General features: G+C 48.0%; 1 protein-coding gene across 1 annotated transcript; it reads right to left on the bottom strand.

Moving 5' to 3' along the window:
- Positions 1 to 3,918: 3,918 nt before the first annotated feature.
- LOC144180733 (uncharacterized) lies at positions 3,919 to 9,472 on the bottom strand. The gene is made up of 2 exons (XM_077709006.1): positions 9,152 to 9,472; positions 3,919 to 4,580 (listed from the first exon to the last, which is right to left on the bottom strand). The coding sequence occupies exons 1-2, from the start codon at positions 9,470 to 9,472 to the stop codon at positions 4,308 to 4,310; spliced, it is 594 nt and encodes a 197-aa protein (XP_077565132.1). The 3' UTR covers positions 3,919 to 4,307.
- Between the last annotated feature and the right edge of the window lie 7,932 nt (positions 9,473 to 17,404).

Genomic DNA, 17,404 nt, shown 5'->3' with positions numbered 1-17,404 from the left:
AGCCTCTGCTCATGCTGCACTTCCTTCGTCTCAGGAAGTGATCGCTTCATCAGCGAACGAGTGACTGCGTCCGCTACTCTGGGGTTATCTCGTAGCGCACGTCGCCGCCGCGCAGCACGTCTCTCAAAGCACTGTTGGTATAGCACCCTTCTCCTCAAACTTTCGCCATACTCTCCTCCTCTGCTTTCCTGCTCGATCTACCTTCGGTGTCCTCTTCGTTCTCTCCGTTACAACGAGGCCATCGGCGACGGACGATGCGAAACCACAGCAACGGGCATTTAGAAGCTGCGCTGTGAAATATTCACGCATCCCCACGAAGTCAATCATGACGAGTGGGCGAAGCAGTGGGAATCGTTCTTACAGTAAATAACCCGTGACATTGCCCACTCGCGCATGTAAATGAGTGACAACGCGTGCGTACAGTAATATAAAATTCCAATTCAATTCAATACAATACAAGTCAGTTTAACCGAATCTAATCCATTCCAAATCTAATCCAATCCAGTCCAATGCTCCTCACGCTTGCGCAACACTGTGTACACGGACGCCCAGCCCCGGACAAAGCGAGATCCTAAAGTGCTTCGCCCGTAAAAGACCGAGGACACCTAAGCCCTTCTTATTAAGCGTTTTGAATGCGAAACCATTATTTCCTAATGCAACAAGTAGGACGCTCTACTTCCGCCCAGTGTCGTTGAAGTTCTGTGTCCTTTTGTGCTTGACCCGATCAGCTCCCGCCATTCCCCTTCCTGCAGAGTAGCATGCCGACGTACGCATGTTGGCAAACCTCTCTGCATTTATTTCTTTAATAAAGAGCATCTCTCTCTCTCTTTCTCTCTCTCTCTCTCTCTCTCTCTCTCTCTCTCTCTCTCTCTCTCTCTCTCTCTCTCTCTCTCTCTCTCTCTATCCCGCCTTACGCTTTTATATATCTTCGATCTGTCTCCTACGCGTTGCTCCTCCGCTCACTCCTGCCGCCATGTATTGGGAAAGCTGCTGGCCATGGGAGATTTTGCTGGCTGTTTGTGGTAAACTGGAGTAGACGGTAATATTTCGCTGCAGCAAAGTTTTACACGCCTCGCGTTATGAAATGCTTCAAGGAGCTGCGGTCTGGGAGCAGCATCGCTGTTTGAGACACCAACGCTCGTTATTGCCTTCGCATAGAAGTGTCTTCTTTAGCCCGTTCCAGCGCAAAATGAGCTTTCAGAAGAAATACGAAAATTCCTTCACTCTTATAACGCGCTTTCCGTTCCCTGTGGGGTCGTGTAGGGGGGGGGGGCGGTTGAATGTCATTCATTAGTGTAATGAGCTCGTGCTTAGAGAGCGTGTTTCACCCCTTCATTCTTCGTTCTGAATGACATCACAAGTGAAAAGGGGTCCGCGGTTGCATAATGAATTCCGCATGCGCCCTGGTTTTGTTTCGTCTTTGTTGTCACTGCTTGCAAAATGTTTTCGGCACGTGCCGCGGACGTTAACTTCTAATTTTATGCTGCCCGATTCAGAAGCATGCTCGGAAGCATCCGCTTAACGCAGTCGGTACTGAAGATTCGTCGTAATTATAATTATTTTTATCGCGTGTTATGCGTGTTATTAAGAAACTTTGGAGGGTAAGAGTTGAAATACGTGGATGATCGATCGATGATGTTGATAAAGATGTTGATGATGGCTAGCTTATCAAAGGCACATAGCTAACGGTGCACTTCACGATATTTACACTTTGTTACCATATTTACAGCTAAGTTACAACAGACATCGTAGTACCATTGCTCGAGGAGAGCTCGAGACGAGCCCTCATCAAGCGGGGCTCTCTCCTCCACTGTACACCGAACACCTTGGTTTTATTAAAAAAACCTCACGTCTAAGGAAGGCGGAACCAACGAGACAGAGAAGGACACATGATGAACACAACTGGCCATTCATAGGCCACGCAGTCGCCACAGGCGGAGCTCATAATTAAATAATTCGCCCACCCCTTGTCCAAAACTCATTTCCCATTCCCGCGCAAAGTAGACGACAATACTCAGAAAGGATTCGCACCGGAAGCCTGTAGACAAAAAACAAACAAGCTAACCAAGCCTGATGCGTTGTTACACCGATTTCGGAAGTGGCCTGAAAGAGCCCGACAAGACCTACACTGCCCAAACCCCACATGCCAACAAGCGCCTGCGGCGTGTCGCCGCTTGTTTACCAAAGGTCGCCGCCGCCGCACCATGCCCGTTCCCGAGGCCAACGGTTCTAGGAATTTAGGTCCAGTTGTCGCTCCGTTCCCGGTCATCCCCGAATTACCAATTTCAAAACAAAACAGAGCGTGTTACAGTTTCAAATAAAACCGTCGCCGCCGCGGTCGCGCTTTGACATTTCGCGTCTTCGTGATGAGTCCACCCAGCGATTTATGACCCGGCCTCTGCCGCTTTCAGTCCCGCGCCCGAGCCAGGACACTCAACGCGCCTGCTGGGGGACCACGCGGCCCTCACCTCTCGCATGCTGCCGAGAATTAAGGCCAACCGATTCTCTGTTACCGCTGAAGCGCTAAGCGGTGTCCGCCGCCCTCAAGAAAAAGACAAAAAATGAACTTGAAGTGCATCCACCTGCGGCGCGTCGCACCCCTTACCCCTCTACCCTCTAGGCCGTCTAGTTGACACTCAGTCCGAGCCTCTACGACAATGACGAAAAAAAAAACATTTCAGCCCAGTGTTAGGAATAAGGCAAAGGAACCCCCCAAACTTTACACCTCCGCACCAAGAATGTTGTATGTACACTACTTGTACCTACAACATAAACTCCTTCAGTAGGAATAAACCACAACATCGGAAACTACGCAAGAACTGAAAACAAAGCACGAACCACTGTAGAGAACATACGCTGCATACATCACTTTCAAGATGATGGTACCATTAGACAGTACAGCACAGAATGCACGCTTCAAACGGTCCCAGAGGACACTCACCACAAAGTAACGAGAACACCAACAAACTCCTCACTAGCCTCCGAAACAGCAAAAGCATTCAGCACATCGAAACACAAAAGCGATTTCGCTTTATGTCCAGCATACGCATCCGACCACTGCAAAAGCAAATGAAGTAATAATACAAACCACAATACAACTACAAAAGCATGCAAAATAATATTTTCCGTTTAAAGAGGAAGAGACACCCGAGAAACCCGAAGGCCCAAAATGCGGCTACTTGTGTAGCAGTTACCAAACGTCTAACAAAAGGTTCATCGTCTCTTCGCGTTCTCGCGCACGAGTCCCCCATCAGACTGCACAACAGGAACTCAAAAGTGTCCAACCCGGCTGGGGCCCACTTGCGGTGCGTTGCGAGGGTTCAAACTGTAGGGCATCCACACCACCAAACACCCACAGGGTGGGGGCCCCACTTGTACATTCCATGGCCCAAAGGCGATAAGCGTTTTTTTTTTTTTGCGCCGTTCCATAGTTTATTTTTGTATGGGCAGTGCGATGCTAAATTATGCGATGTGCTGAATTCCTCACTGAAAGACAAACACTTCACGACGTTTGGCTGGGGTCGTTACATGGGATGTAGTACAATGCAAGCTATAAAACGGCGTTCACCTTTACGTTATCCCAAATACCTGAAGGATTGTTAGTATGTGGGGGAAAACTCGTGCTTAGGCAATTGTACGCAGCTGCGTAAGAGAAAGTACGCGACGATCGGTCGTTAACAACGCTTTTTAAGCGTGCACAAAAATAACTAACTTGGGCACGTTAAGGGAGCCCTAAATTGAATTTCCTAAGGACCTTTGTTTAAGGTTTATGTGGAAACGCAAAATACGCCCCCATATGGTTGCGGAAAATGGCCGTAACTTATTCCGCACGCAGCTACACTAAACATTACATCACCACGGCCTTCCCGTAGGAGCTCAGAAACAGCGTATATACGTGAACTCTGACAAAACCGCGGTTGTCTAACCACGTAGGCACAACGTGGCTAATGTTTACATTCGCATTTATTTCAGCAAGCGCACACGTGCTAAAATTGTTGACAAATAATTGTTGTCAGCTAGAGTTCACGGGAACGTTGTGGAGAGGAACGCGCTTGAGTAACCACGGCGAGAAACAAAAGATTCTTATTTACGTGTACAGAGTACTGTAGTACATTCGCGTAAGATGCTGAGGCCACAAATGTGCTCCTTCTTGCGTATCTCTTGAAATGAATTTCGCATAACCGATCTACATTATGTTCTATACATGCAGCATCAAAGTCAATGAGCACATTCAGTTATGGCGAGTACCCTAAAAACATATTTTGAATTATCGATAGTTCAGGGTTGGAGAGCGGGGGGAGGCCGAGTCAGCCAGATGGTGAACAGTCGATTTCCGCCCCCGTCGACTTCGATGGCAAGTTCATGTCTGTCATGCAAGTCTCCTGAATCTTGGAGAGCAGAAAGCGCTTCTTGCGCATCGGGGACAGTGGCACCACCGACAGCGCCATCTCTGGCTTGCCGCAGCTCAGCAGACTGTCAATCTGCTGCCGGGTCATTCCTCGTACTGCGGTTCCGTCAATTTCGAGCAACACGTCACCAGGGAAGATCTTTTTGTCGTTGCTGCTGGGTACATCTGCGCGCTGAAGGAAGAGAAACTCGTTTGAGAGACAACAAAAGGTCGAAACTAAAGGGCCAAGCACCCCTGCAGAGAACGACTCATTTACGCAAGTGTTTACCCCCTCTGGAAACCGGTCTCGCCACGATCAGGAACACGCAAGAAGAGTACAGGACCGGTTTCGGAGAGGGAAAAAAAATTCACGCATCTCCACGAAGTGAATCCTGAGGAGTGGGCGGAGCACTGGGGATCGTTCTTACCGTAAATCACCCCTCAGAGTGCTTACTGCTGATAAAACGATGTACAATCCAATCGAATCCAATACAATACAATACAATACAATACAATACAATAAATTCAATTTGATCCAATCCAATATAACCCAATCCATTTCAATTCAACCCAATTCAATCCAAATCCGATTCAATCCACTCCATCCCAATCCAATGCTCCTCGCACATGCGCGGCAAGGCTCTCCAGGAGCACTCTCTCTCTCTCTAACCTTTTGGGAACCTTTTGTGGTGTTGTTGTTAACCTTTTGTGAATCTTTCGTTCACAGATGTTTCGATTTACACGGAGCTGTGCGTCTCTCTCTCTCTCTCTCTCTCTCTCTCTCTCTCTCTCTCTCTCTCTCTCTCTCTCTCTCTCTCTCTCTCTCTCTCTCTCTCTCTCTCTCTCTCTCTCTCTCTCTCTCTCTCTTTCTCTGTCTTTCTAACCTTTTGTGAACCTTTCATATTGTTCTTGTTAACTTTTTGTGACCATCCTAAACAGCGCTTAACAAAACAACGACGAGGAAGAAGGGACACAAGACGTCGTTGTTTTGTTAAGCGTTGTTTAGGATGGACGGATACCAACTAGCCCAGCTGTGGATTCTGTTGAACTTTTTGTGAACCTTTTGTTCACACATGTTTCGATTTACACGGTGCTGTCCCTGGAGCAAGGACGCCGGACGCCGGACGGACAAGTCTCGGCCTTGAAAGTGCTTCGCCCCTAAAACGCGTGCAAAAACAAGTATTCCTGGTCACGTGTTTCGCTCTCAAAGCACCCTAGAAAAACCTGCTCATGTGCTTGCAGCTCCCATAAGGCGAAACATGAAGTTAACGAAATAGTCAATGAAATGATTACCCCGGTTTAGCTTGAAGCGCTGCTGTAGCAGACTCATAGCGCTCGTAAGGATCAATAAATGTTATTTAAACAAGTGTTGTCAGTGCCCACCATTCACGGGCGGGTGAGGTTTGCCGAAAGACAAACACACAAAAAACGTAGGTGTTGCCACGGCGTGTATTACGTGGCCGCGGCGTGTACTACGCGTCAGCTTGGGTGATAGCAGATGTCTTTAGAAGCATGAGAATTACTTTTCAAAGTGACGAATGCCTTACTGCGGGCGGAGAGCAGGCAGCTGAGCTCTGAAATAAATAATTAATCCTGTAGCAGTACTGCCTTACGAGGCCCAGGCAAATTTAAGATGCGCACGCCAGGCTTTCGAGAATTGCATGAGTTCCACTTGTTCGTTCATTTCACTTTGTTCACCGCTGAAACGCAATTGTTTGTCGGACGTTCGGCATAAAAGAACAGTCCTAGGAAATCATAAGTTTAGTCCCTATGTTGCCTAAGATAAACAAAAGGGGTACCGTCAAGCTTTCGGTTCGTCCTACCATTTGGAAGGACTACGGAAAGGAAAAGCAGCCATCACGTAATAGTTGATATACTTAGGGAAATGTCCATAAATATGCTACAGCACTACGTTCAAAATGAACTGCTGATTCTGAGAGCACAAATCTGACACGTGGTATGGTCCCACATACCACCTTACTAAATTTGGCGGCGTGTTTATTAACACATAAACGTTTAAAACGATAACGTAGACCTTTGTACCATTGGGTAATTCATGTTACCACCGCACCAATATGGGCTAGTTGGTTACTGTTGTGAAACATTGGAACTTGACGTAAGAAAAAACAGGACAGAAATCGAACCCTGGAGAAGTCCTAGAACACAGGATAGCGCTTATCCTGTGTTTTCCTTCCGTTATGTTCTATCTTGCGCTAAGAAATATTGCATCAAAATGTTTTTGCGTTGACTACAACTAATTGGCTGTCTTCGTCACGCTGCGCTATTTAGAAGTTTATTACACAGACGTCAACAATATGGCATGCCAGATTTGTCAGCATTGTTCGAACGCCGCTAGGCATGCTCAGAATTGTTCAATCCGTATATCAGTCTGAACGGGTCTTTTTTGCAAAGCGCTTATTGTCTCGCAATGGTCATGCTTACCTTAGGGTATCTGTAGCCAGAAAATTTTTCCCAGGGATAACGTGAGGACAGAAAGGCGATTCCGTTACTCATAGATATACGTGGCACGTTACCCTGCCTGAACGACAAAATTAGGCTAACTACGCGACGAACCGCGAATGCTTTCTTCGGAGATTTGTTAGTGATTGTGGATCTGCGGCCAGACAAAGGTAACGCCACTGGAAAAACAGGAAACAAAGCGCTGTGATCCCAAATGTATCCCGAATACTTTCAGTCAGCATTTTGAAATTCACTTTGTTTTGTGTTTGGGCTAGGATCTCGAACAATCTTGATAAATAAAAGCGCTGGATACATCCTGTTCTTGTTGATCAGCTGACGTGTTAGCGCGAACCTCTACTGTAAGTTGGAAACCGTCTGCATGTGGCGTGGGTTTATGTTTTACGACTACCACCTATTCTTTACAAGCTGGAGGTACACGATATGGATTGGATTTGCCGTAGTTAAGGGCTACGAGGTCAATATGGCCCCTTAGCAATCTTATGCAGTTTGTGAAAAAGCGAACCCGCTTTTTTCTAAAGAAAGCGAATACCAAAGCCAATTGCAAGGCTTTATGCCGTGAACTACCATGGATGGGAACCCTCAGTGGCGTAGCCAGAAATATATTTCGGGGAGGTCATACGCCACCGGGAAAAAAGAAAGTTAAGAGAAGTGTAGACTGCGACGGAAGCCCGAACAATATATGTCAATTTTCTGCATGCATACATTTCGGGATGCGTTCTGACACCGAAACTCCCTACCCCCCCCCCCTGGCTACGCCCATGGTGACGCTCTTTTGTCCTTTCGCGCACAGCCCTCGTAAGGTAACTGCATCCTACATATGTATTTATTTACTTCACGCTTCGTCAGTTGTTTCGGATTTCTTTCTTTTAGGTGTCGTACTACATTTCTAGAAAAGTGGCATTGGTAGATGCTGAAGCAGCTTGTTGTTCCCGACCATGCTAGTGGCCTCGTGGAAGCTGTGCGCTAGAATGAGCGTAAACGAGTGCTTTGATATCTGCGTCATTCCGGTGTGGTGACTTGCCACCCTAGCACAGGTTCACGGTGCTTCGAATACGTCACAGTCATACCATTCACCCTCATCTTGGCCCTGCCTCTAGCGGCGTGGTAAGTAGTGAAGTTTAGTCCCATCAACATCAGAGGCTGGTCATCCTTTAGCTCCACCCGTTACTTCATCCACTGAAGTTCCAATATACTCTTACTTTGCTCCAAGGCTATGTTGTTTACTATCTGGGTACTACAATAAAGGACAAGACATATGTGCGGGGAGTGACGCGTTTCCGGATGCGTTTTCTCCTTCTGGAAACCGGTCTGGCAGCGGTCACGAGCACGTATGAAGGCTAGAGGACCGGTCCTGAAGAGGGAAAAAATGCGTAAAGAAATGCAGTTCTCTCCGCACATGTGGTGGGTCATGACACCATGGGGTATTTTCCACCTGTCTCGCGATATATTCTTCCTTGTACGCCTCTAACGGTGTCTGCTCGACCAGCGTGTTTGTAGGGGTCTTCTTTCCTGTCTCGTCCATATGACATGTTCGTTGTGTACCGCTCTTGTTCGCATATCTAATAATTAACTTTCCGCTTACTGTGATCCATCATTTTTAAGCTGTCTTTGAAACATTATAATTTGTGCTTCTAGGACTACAAACGACACCCAGACCATAGGCCCCTGTGCTGAATTTGCTTCTTTTGAGTGCCTAAAAGCAACTACAGCCATTGTCTAGTTTATTTGTAGATATGAACGGCGTCTGGTCTTAGGCAGAGAGCTGTGTGTGCAGACTTGCATCCCTGAACCATTACGCTTTTGTTTATTTCTTAAGTTATTCGTGTTTGATATAAAGCCGCATAGTTTTGTGTTTCTTTATACCCACGCTTGGTTTCGTATAATTCAACAGTCTTCGTCGTGAGTTTTTAAACTGTATTTACTCCATTTATCCACACTTTCAAGTATTTGTGTTGATCCATTCTTACTGCTTTATCAGGCTCGATTGACAATTCATTCATGCTGCCGTCATGGAAAAAAGTAGTCTTGCTTGTTCTGCTCGAAAAAAGTAAGCTTTGGTATATGGCTTCCCGCCTCAAATATCAGTGAAGTGTTCGCTCTAGAAGTCCGCTAACATGCATTTAACGACGTGGTCAGCGGCACAACCTTGTTCACCAACGTGCCCAAGGAAACTGCATTAGTACGGTTCTTACTTCCGACCAGTGGTCTCCTCCTTCTCTTAAGTGCCGTGTTAAGAACAAATACTGGAACTGAGAACTGATGTTGCCCTTTCCCAGGCCTTACCAAGATCACGAAGCACTTAGTCATGGCCTGAACCTTGTCGTCCACCACATCGACATCGATGACGTCAATGCCAAACGGCTTGGTGCCAAAGCAGCTGATCGCGGCGGCCTTGATCACGACCGTCACGGTGGCCATGCCGTGCATGATGGCCAATATGTCGCGGTAGGTGGTCAGCAGTCGGCACGGGCTTGAGGCCATCACCGACAGGACCATCTGGTCGCCGGCGCTGCTGATGATCTTCTTGATCCGAGAAAGGGGCACGTTTGACACCGAGGCGCCATTCACGTGTAAGATGAAGTCAAGGGGTAGCACGTTGGACATATCGGCTGGAGTGCCCTTGGCCACCGACTACACGAAAGCGCGCCGATAGCATTTCTTTAGAGAAGGTTGCGTGGAGGCGGCTGCCCAGGTCAATCACATGTAACAGAAGGAAATATGTCTAGCTACTTAGCCCGATCGGTTGGCAAATTTTGGAAGAATTCATGAATGCGTATGTGACTGCCGAAAAGCCTCAATAACTGCGTGGGAACGACCACTGCAGTGTTGCCGGGGCGATAATCCAGGGTAAAGCCTGCAACGCGGGCACTATGCCAAACGTTTTAAGTCTGTGAATTTTGTGATACGCACTGCACTCTTGCGATTGCGAAGGTGTTCATCGAGCTGTAAAAGCGGGAACAATGACATTACGTTGGCACATGGTCAGAACGGAGACTGCTGCTGTTAGTGTTACGGCAACAGCCTCAGCCCTGTTTCGCAGGAACAAGCTATTCGCTCAGGTATAGCTACCAATACTAACTACCAAGTATATCAATGGTATCTCTCTACCCTTTTAGTCTTCCCGAACAATCTATGCACCAAACGAATTGTCGTATCTGCCCTTCTGGATGCTCAGTACTCTCATACAATACCACGAGCACCTTATCGATGCCAAATATGCTTAATTTGTGGGTGATGACATCACGCTCGCGTTCACGTGCACGTATTTCCTTACCAATTGTTGTGAAAATTGCTTTGTACTTGTAAACAGTTTCAATAATGAGAAGAGATCCCTACAATTAATTCTGATTGGTGAATTCTGATTGGTGAAAGGTATAGCATAAATAATGTATTGAGAACACTGAGGTCAGAGCACATACAGTTGACTCTCGATAATACGAAGTCGCCAAATCGGAAGTTTTGGTTAAAAGTGCTGATGTTCCCGTCCCGGCATTTTTACATGCCATTCAATAGAATACATCGCTCTATAATGCGAAGCTAATACAGAGTATGCTGGTTAATCGGAAGTTATACAGGGAAAAAAAGCATAAAGGTGTTTGGCATCTCTCGATAAAGTTTGAACTCGATAAGCGGACAAACAGCACCGTGCTCGGCACAACCTCTTCGCCATCGCCACTGAGGCGCCACGCAATCGCAAAGCGGCAGGCCAGCTGATACTCGCACCAGCGTACGGTCTCTCTCTTTTTGAGTGCACAGCACTTTAGGCGCTCGCCTTTTCGTCGTAGCTCGCTCGCTGGACCCAAATAGAGCAACAGGGCGTTCCGTTGTAGCGCTGTCTTCGCGGCGTAGTTTCGAAAGACATGCGGTTTATATAGTCATAAGCGTTCGGAACTCGTGAACCGCTGGCGCTTGTCATACATGTCCGCATTGTTTAGCGCAAATAAAAGTAAACGTACATTTGAGGCAAAATATACGTAATGAACCGACAGCGCCCGCGTTTCAGTTAGGAACGCTCGTTGGGTTGGTTTTCACGAGTGCAAGCGAAAAAAGGGGCCCCGCAAGAAAAAAAAAATGCGTGTTCGAAATGCCGCAGAAAGGCTCCAGCCGCGCATAAAAAAAAAATGGCGCGTTCGAAATGACGCAGAAAGGCTCCAGCCGTGCATAAAAAACAATGGCGCGTTCGAAATGTCGCAGAAAGGCTCCAGCCACGCAAGAACAAACTTACGCATTCGAAATGACGGAAAACAGCTCCAGCATGCGAAATTAAAGCAAGCACAGAAAGTACAGAACTGCCACTGGCGCAGTTTTCAGGCAAGGGGCGCGCGAACACTGCGGAGGCGGGAAATGTGAATTGCGTGGGGGGTACCAGTGAGCGGATAACGGCGGTACATCCCATTATGGCGAATCACTGCTCTGCACTTCCGACAGATGTCACATTGCGGGGAACGGCTTTAATTTTTTCAGGTCCTTAACCCTGCCTGTTAAGCACAACTCCGCGTAAGCAGTTCGCGTGATGGACGCTTCAGGTTTCGAATTTAGCTACATGTGTGAGATATCACCGAAAACGGTGTCGCACGCTGTAATTGCCGATGGAAGTCTAGACTTTGAACAAAATCAACAAGGGTGACGCGTTGCGGACTAAGGTCAGTGCTGTATTGTGCTTTCTGGGTAATGGTAGTTCGGTTTATTAGGAGCGTTTTGTGTCCCCGCGGACTTCTCATTAAAGGGAGTCGACTATTGTGCAATTAATGAGCTGATAACGAAAAGTCACTACGGTAACTTCAGTAGATCGGGCGGCGTGGTGGTCAGGTGTTTCGGCAGTGCAGACTGTCAGCAGCCCTCTGACTGCCGCCTCAGCTTGACATAGCCATGTGATGGAGCTGTTGACCGCGTACGGTCATTGTGTAACGTGATAGGGGCTTTCCTCCTCTCCCACAATCGTACAGTAACTCCTCAGAGTGTGCGCCGCCTGTTTTTCCACAAGGCGCAGCTGTCGGCACAGGTGCCGCTTTTTTCTGATGGCAGGCAAAACAAGAAACTCATTTAGATCCCAATGATAAATTTTACTCAAAGTTTTATAATGTGCGGAGCATTGTTAAAACGCGCGGAGTCGGAGCTTTGAACGCCGTACTCTATTATGTCGCGCACTATGAGGAGGGAAGCATTGGTGCTTGGGCAAGAACACGTAAGAATTCATGCAACCGATCCGCCGTTGTGCGGGGTTTATGCAATCTTATGAGGCCGCATTTATTTATGCTTTGTTTGACTGGACATGCAGGAGCGCCGTTTAATAGTACGAACGGACATGTGGAAACGGCACACTCACTTCTACGTAGGTGAAGAAGGCCTCTTCTCCCTTAGCCCGCCGCATCGAGAAACCGAAGTCCCACAGCTTGAAGTACTTCTTTTTGCGGTACAGCATCAGGTCCACCTTCTCGGCGACGCCAGCGCTCTTGCCTTCCATGCCTGAAGGAACACATTATGGCCTGTTTCAGTTCCCACCCTCAGCACACGAATGGAACAAATATTGGGCTTACAGCGGCCAAGCAAGAGCTGTATAAAAAAACTGAACACTGTGCCACCGAGTGTGAAATATGCAGAAACGGTGGAGCTGCTGTTTTCTCGTGTCGATGCGAACGTCAACGGCCGCTCGCCGGAGGACAGCAGTGCCGTCACCCCGAAAATTCCAAGGTTCGCGCAAACGAAGCGGAAGTAAACGTTAGCGTCAGCGTCCCCCACCCCTACTCCTCTCCTTAGGGAGACAAACCCGCCCCTGCTAAACTACTGCGCCCTCTATCAGTGGTCTTGGAATATACTGCTATTTCTGTGTGACGCATGAACTTCAGCAGACGGACGAAAAGGCTCGACCTACAGCACCTCCGCTGCTAAAATTCAGCAGACACTTAGTGATGCTCATGTCCAAAAGGGCTCAGCATATTCCTCGTAGTAAGACACATTAAAGCAAAGCTTTACTCCTTTCGTCCAGCGATTTCGCGGAGAATGCGCAAGGTGACTTTTTTATTTACAAATAGTGCTGGCCAGAGGCCAAAGCAGGAGGGGCAAGATAGTACAGTTAGCATACACAACATTTCAATACAACATGAACAAAAGAATGAAGAAAATGAAAAGTGAGAAGCGTAACAATTTTATACCAAAGCAACGAATGGAAAGAGTGGGGAGGGAAACGCGAAACAGTTGCAATAGATAGAAAAAGAATGTCAAATTTTGGCGTAAATAGGCTCAGGAGAGCGTAAACTGCTTGCAGGCAAACAGTTCCACTCTTCAATGGTACGAGCAAAAAAAAAATTACGCCCACCTCCCCTCGCGGGAACCCTGGTGTGATGCGACGCTGAGGGGGGTTCAAGCGCAAACGGAGAGCAACTGTCGACCGAAAGGCCGCCGGAGAGCGGCATACCGGTTATATGCGCAGCGCGCCCGAAGGAGAGGAGACCGCGGAGAGAGAGAGTACTGCACATGCGCAGCACCGCGCAGCGCCGCCCACCGGCTTAGTGAGAGCGCGCTGGGCCGCACACCCGCAGATGTTGAGAGAGTGTTCGCTCTCACCTGGGCATGCGCCGGCGCCAGTGTGTCTGCCGCGGTTATGACGCAACACAATTCCAACACAATCCACTTCAATCCTATCCAATCCAATCTAAATCCAATCCAAGCCAAGTCAAGCCAAGCCAAGCCAAGCCAAGCCAAGCCAAGCCAATCCAATCGAATCCAATCCAATGCCCCTGGCGAGAGAGTGTTCGCTATCGGAGAGGAGCGGCGGTGAGCGGAGGAGAGTACGGACGCCGACGACGACGGGCGCACGCAGGAAGGACAGGGCCGCCGACACGAGATGCTCTCAGCGTCGCATCTAAAAGAAAATTTGAACAAGTTAGTACGAACAAAATATGGTGTTATAGAAAGTGCGTGTGAATACCAGGTCTGACGCGATCTTAGTGGTGTGCGGTAGGCGTCAGCGTTCAGAGCAAGCTTGCAGTTTGAAAGGAGTTACAAAAATTTTAGGCGCAAGAATCTGCGTCTTGATTGCAAATATGGGATACCATTTGAACGCATAACATTAGTGACAGAACTACCAGGATTATAGAGATAATAAATGAAACGAACTGCCCCCCGCTGAGTGTTTTCTAATGCATCAATGTTAGTTTTAGTATAAGGATCGCAGGCAACACATGCATATTCTAATTACGGGAAAATCGAGAATTGGTAAGCTAAGTGTTTCACTTTTGTAGGAGCATCTTTCAGTGTGTGCCTTAGCATGCATAATTTGTGGAAAGCTGCGGAAGAAACTTGTTTAATGTGGGAATTCCAGCATAAATTATTTGTTAGAGTGACACCAAGATACTTGTATTAACTTCATGAAGACGTTCGTTGGAGAAGCATGTATTCAGTCAGTAGTGGCTTTTTTTTTGTTAGTACCATGGAGCAGAACTGATTTATTCAAGTTCATTTTCACCCCAGACACACCCCCAGTGACACACCCCCCGAAGCGCATCGCGTGATTCGCCGGTCGCGCTGTCGGCGCTGCGCACAAAGCCACGTTTTGAGTCGTTCTGCACAGAACGAGCAGCGGTGCCGCCGCCGCGGCAAACGAGGCAACCGACCACCCCCGCAGCCTCCCACGCATGCCGAGCTGGGTCGTCTCGGGCAAAGTGAATCGTCTTGCGCCCGGCGACGGTGTGTTCGCCGCGTCCGCCTCGGCAAACGCCGCGTTCGCCCGGGCTCCATCTGTGAGCGTTGCACGGAACCGAACGGCTTCGAGCGTGGCCTCGGCGATTTGCTGCCGGCGGCGCGCCGTTGCTCCGGCCGTCCCATTCGGCGCCATAGAGATAATATACTCTAGAGGGAAAGCGCGCCGCTGAGCCAATGCATTGGAACCGTACGACACATAGCGGCAGACATGATACAACGATTTGAAGGTTGCCAGTTGAGCTTTTGCTTACTAAAAACGGCGAAAGCGATGGGTTGTAATCTGGCAACGTGCTACTGTGGCGTTTCCGCGTCCGGCTAGCGAAGCATGTCGGGAATAATTGTAACATGGCGGAACGCTGGCCAGGCGGAGTTTGTGTAGGCGGCGTCGACAGCATTGCGTAGTTTATCTCCTGTGGGTAGGTAACCGACGTGTTTTCGGTTTAGCGTGTGACTTATATGTACTGAGACTATTTGAGCAAGATGCGGCAACGCTCATACAACACTTGCGCGCAAGCTCGAATGCGACTGATCACATGCGCGAGGACGTCAATGAATCAGCTGATCCGTACTGGGGCGCACAGAAAAAATGAATCTCCGTCATGATCTCCGTGCATTTTCGCGCTGTGCTCCTTTGTTTGCCATTCTGTGACATTTTGCGAGTCGCTCAATGCTTTTCAAACGAAGTGAAGTGAAGAACTGTGGCTTTGTAACTGAATGTAAAAACTTTATTGACACACAAAAAACGTTATCGCATGGGCCAACGCTGATATTGCCGGTGAGTTGAGGCCCTTTGAAGCACAGGAACGAAACAGCGCGGTCGATCGCAGGCCAACGGAGTGGCAGAATGCATGCCAAGGGAGTATGCGAAACACAGTCAGCGGCGTGTCCCGTTTTCCTTTCCGTCTGTATTCGTCAAGTTCTAGCTGCTTTCCACCACTTCATAGGGAAAACTTGCGGGACTGAATGGGCAGTAATTTGCCGCACAGAGCGCGCGAGGAGAGAACATTGACTTGTTGACTTATTGTGATTGATTAAAAAAGAAACCCCATTTCGTTACCTATTTTTCCGTTCTACCTTCACGAACGTTTGCGCGGAAGTTTGAAGCACGGAGAGCTGCAAGAAGTTCCATGAATAAAAGAATTGTAACCGAACGATTATAAAAGTTCCTTTTATTTCTCTTCCAACTGGAACGATCGCTGGCTGCCACTCCGTAGCCTGTAGTGAACTAGCGGTAGTCAAGGTCAGCTCGGAATCGCTGTTCCGGCGTGAGTTCAGGCGCAATAGGAGGGTGCTTAACGTGAAGAAACGAATGACGGCCTCGCGAGCGTCCGGGGAGGCACTTGCTCAGCGCGTGCATCCGAGTTGTACCAGTTGTACGCGTTTTGCACGCACCCAAATCTGAGCTGGATACTGCACACACACACACACACACACACACACACACACACTGCGCAAGTCAGGCGCAAGGGCCTCGCCACTTCCTAGCACACTTCAAGAAAATCAAAACCAAAACTGAGCTACGCACTTACTTTTTGTTCGCTAATTACTGCTTAATTACACTAAAAGTTTTTTGTAGAGCTAGTTTTAATTACTGAAGCAAATATTTGTAACTATTTTGCTTCAGTTCTTTGTTTTAGTTAAATTATTAACGAACAACTTTTTACAAAACTGAATACAATTGATCTAGCAACCATGGGAATTGTATCATGTCAGCGCCCACGATTCGTACGGTCTCGGAGCTCGCTTTACCCCCCTGTTCGGCGCGGAAGCAAGGGAAGCGGTGTAATTTTGCTAACTCCGACACACGCCGCGAGGCGGCGCCGTTAGCCTAAGGTTGAAGCGAGGCTCGTCTGGCCGACGCTGCCTGCGCTATGAGTTCTAAATCAGCCTTCGTTGTCACGTCTTCGGGATAGAAAACTTGAAAATATGGTCTATGTATTTTGACTCGATCCTACAAGTACAAAGTTGTTTAACGTACGTTGTTTAACACCCACGATTGCCTTTGCACGCAGCTTTGGTGGTCGTTTGCTTGAAAGGCGAACGCCGAGAAGGGTTCTGTCATCTCGGCATCTCGGGCAGAGTGAATGCCAGCGTGCTGAATTCTTTTTTCGCTGTTACATGATTTTCGCGCGATACCGCTGCGCGAAAATATGCTTTTTGTTGTTTCGAACGCTCTGGGTATCCGTTGTGTGTGTGTGTGTGTGTGTGTGTGTGTGTGTGTGTGTGTGTGTGTGTGTGTGCGTGTGCGTGTGCGTGTGCGTGTGCGTGTGTGTGTGTGTGTGTGTGTGTGTGTGTGTGTGTGCGTGCGTGCGTGCGTGCGTGCGTGCGTGCGCGTGCGTGCGTGCGTGCGTGCGTACGTGCGTGCGTGCGTGCGTGCGCGAAAACAGCGTAATACCGATAAGCTCTCGTGTATTGTTTATAGGCAGGCGACTACGATAGTCAAATAATCTGTTAGGCTTCCACGGGTACGAATCAATCATATTTTTGCGTTTAATTTAATATGCTTAGGGGTTTCAAGTACCTACTGCAATCACGCTACCAAATTATTTGCAGTGAGTGAAAAAGTCATTATATTCCGCGATGCCTTTCATATCGCTATCGACTCTACATATGTATTTTTTCGAAAGACTGTTTCTGAATTTCTAGATTTGCTAATTTGTTGTCATGACATATTAAGAGGGCATTATTTTTTTCGGTGAGCAGTTCAGCTGATCACTAATATCTGTATGCACAACACCGGCTGTAAGTAAGTCGTTCTGGATATTAGTGAATAAACACATCAAGAGGAGAACTATACCAATCGTAACTCAGGTAAAGATTTTTAGTACATTACTT

Source organism: Haemaphysalis longicornis, unplaced genomic scaffold (assembly GCF_048455015.1).
Source record: "Haemaphysalis longicornis isolate Haplotype H1 unplaced genomic scaffold, Haemaphysalis longicornis Haplotype H1 scaffold_4, whole genome shotgun sequence".
Classification (NCBI taxonomy): domain Eukaryota; kingdom Metazoa; phylum Arthropoda; class Arachnida; order Ixodida; family Ixodidae; genus Haemaphysalis; species Haemaphysalis longicornis.
The sequence above is the reverse complement of the archived record's forward strand: the minus strand, read 5'-3'. Positions and strand labels throughout refer to the sequence as shown.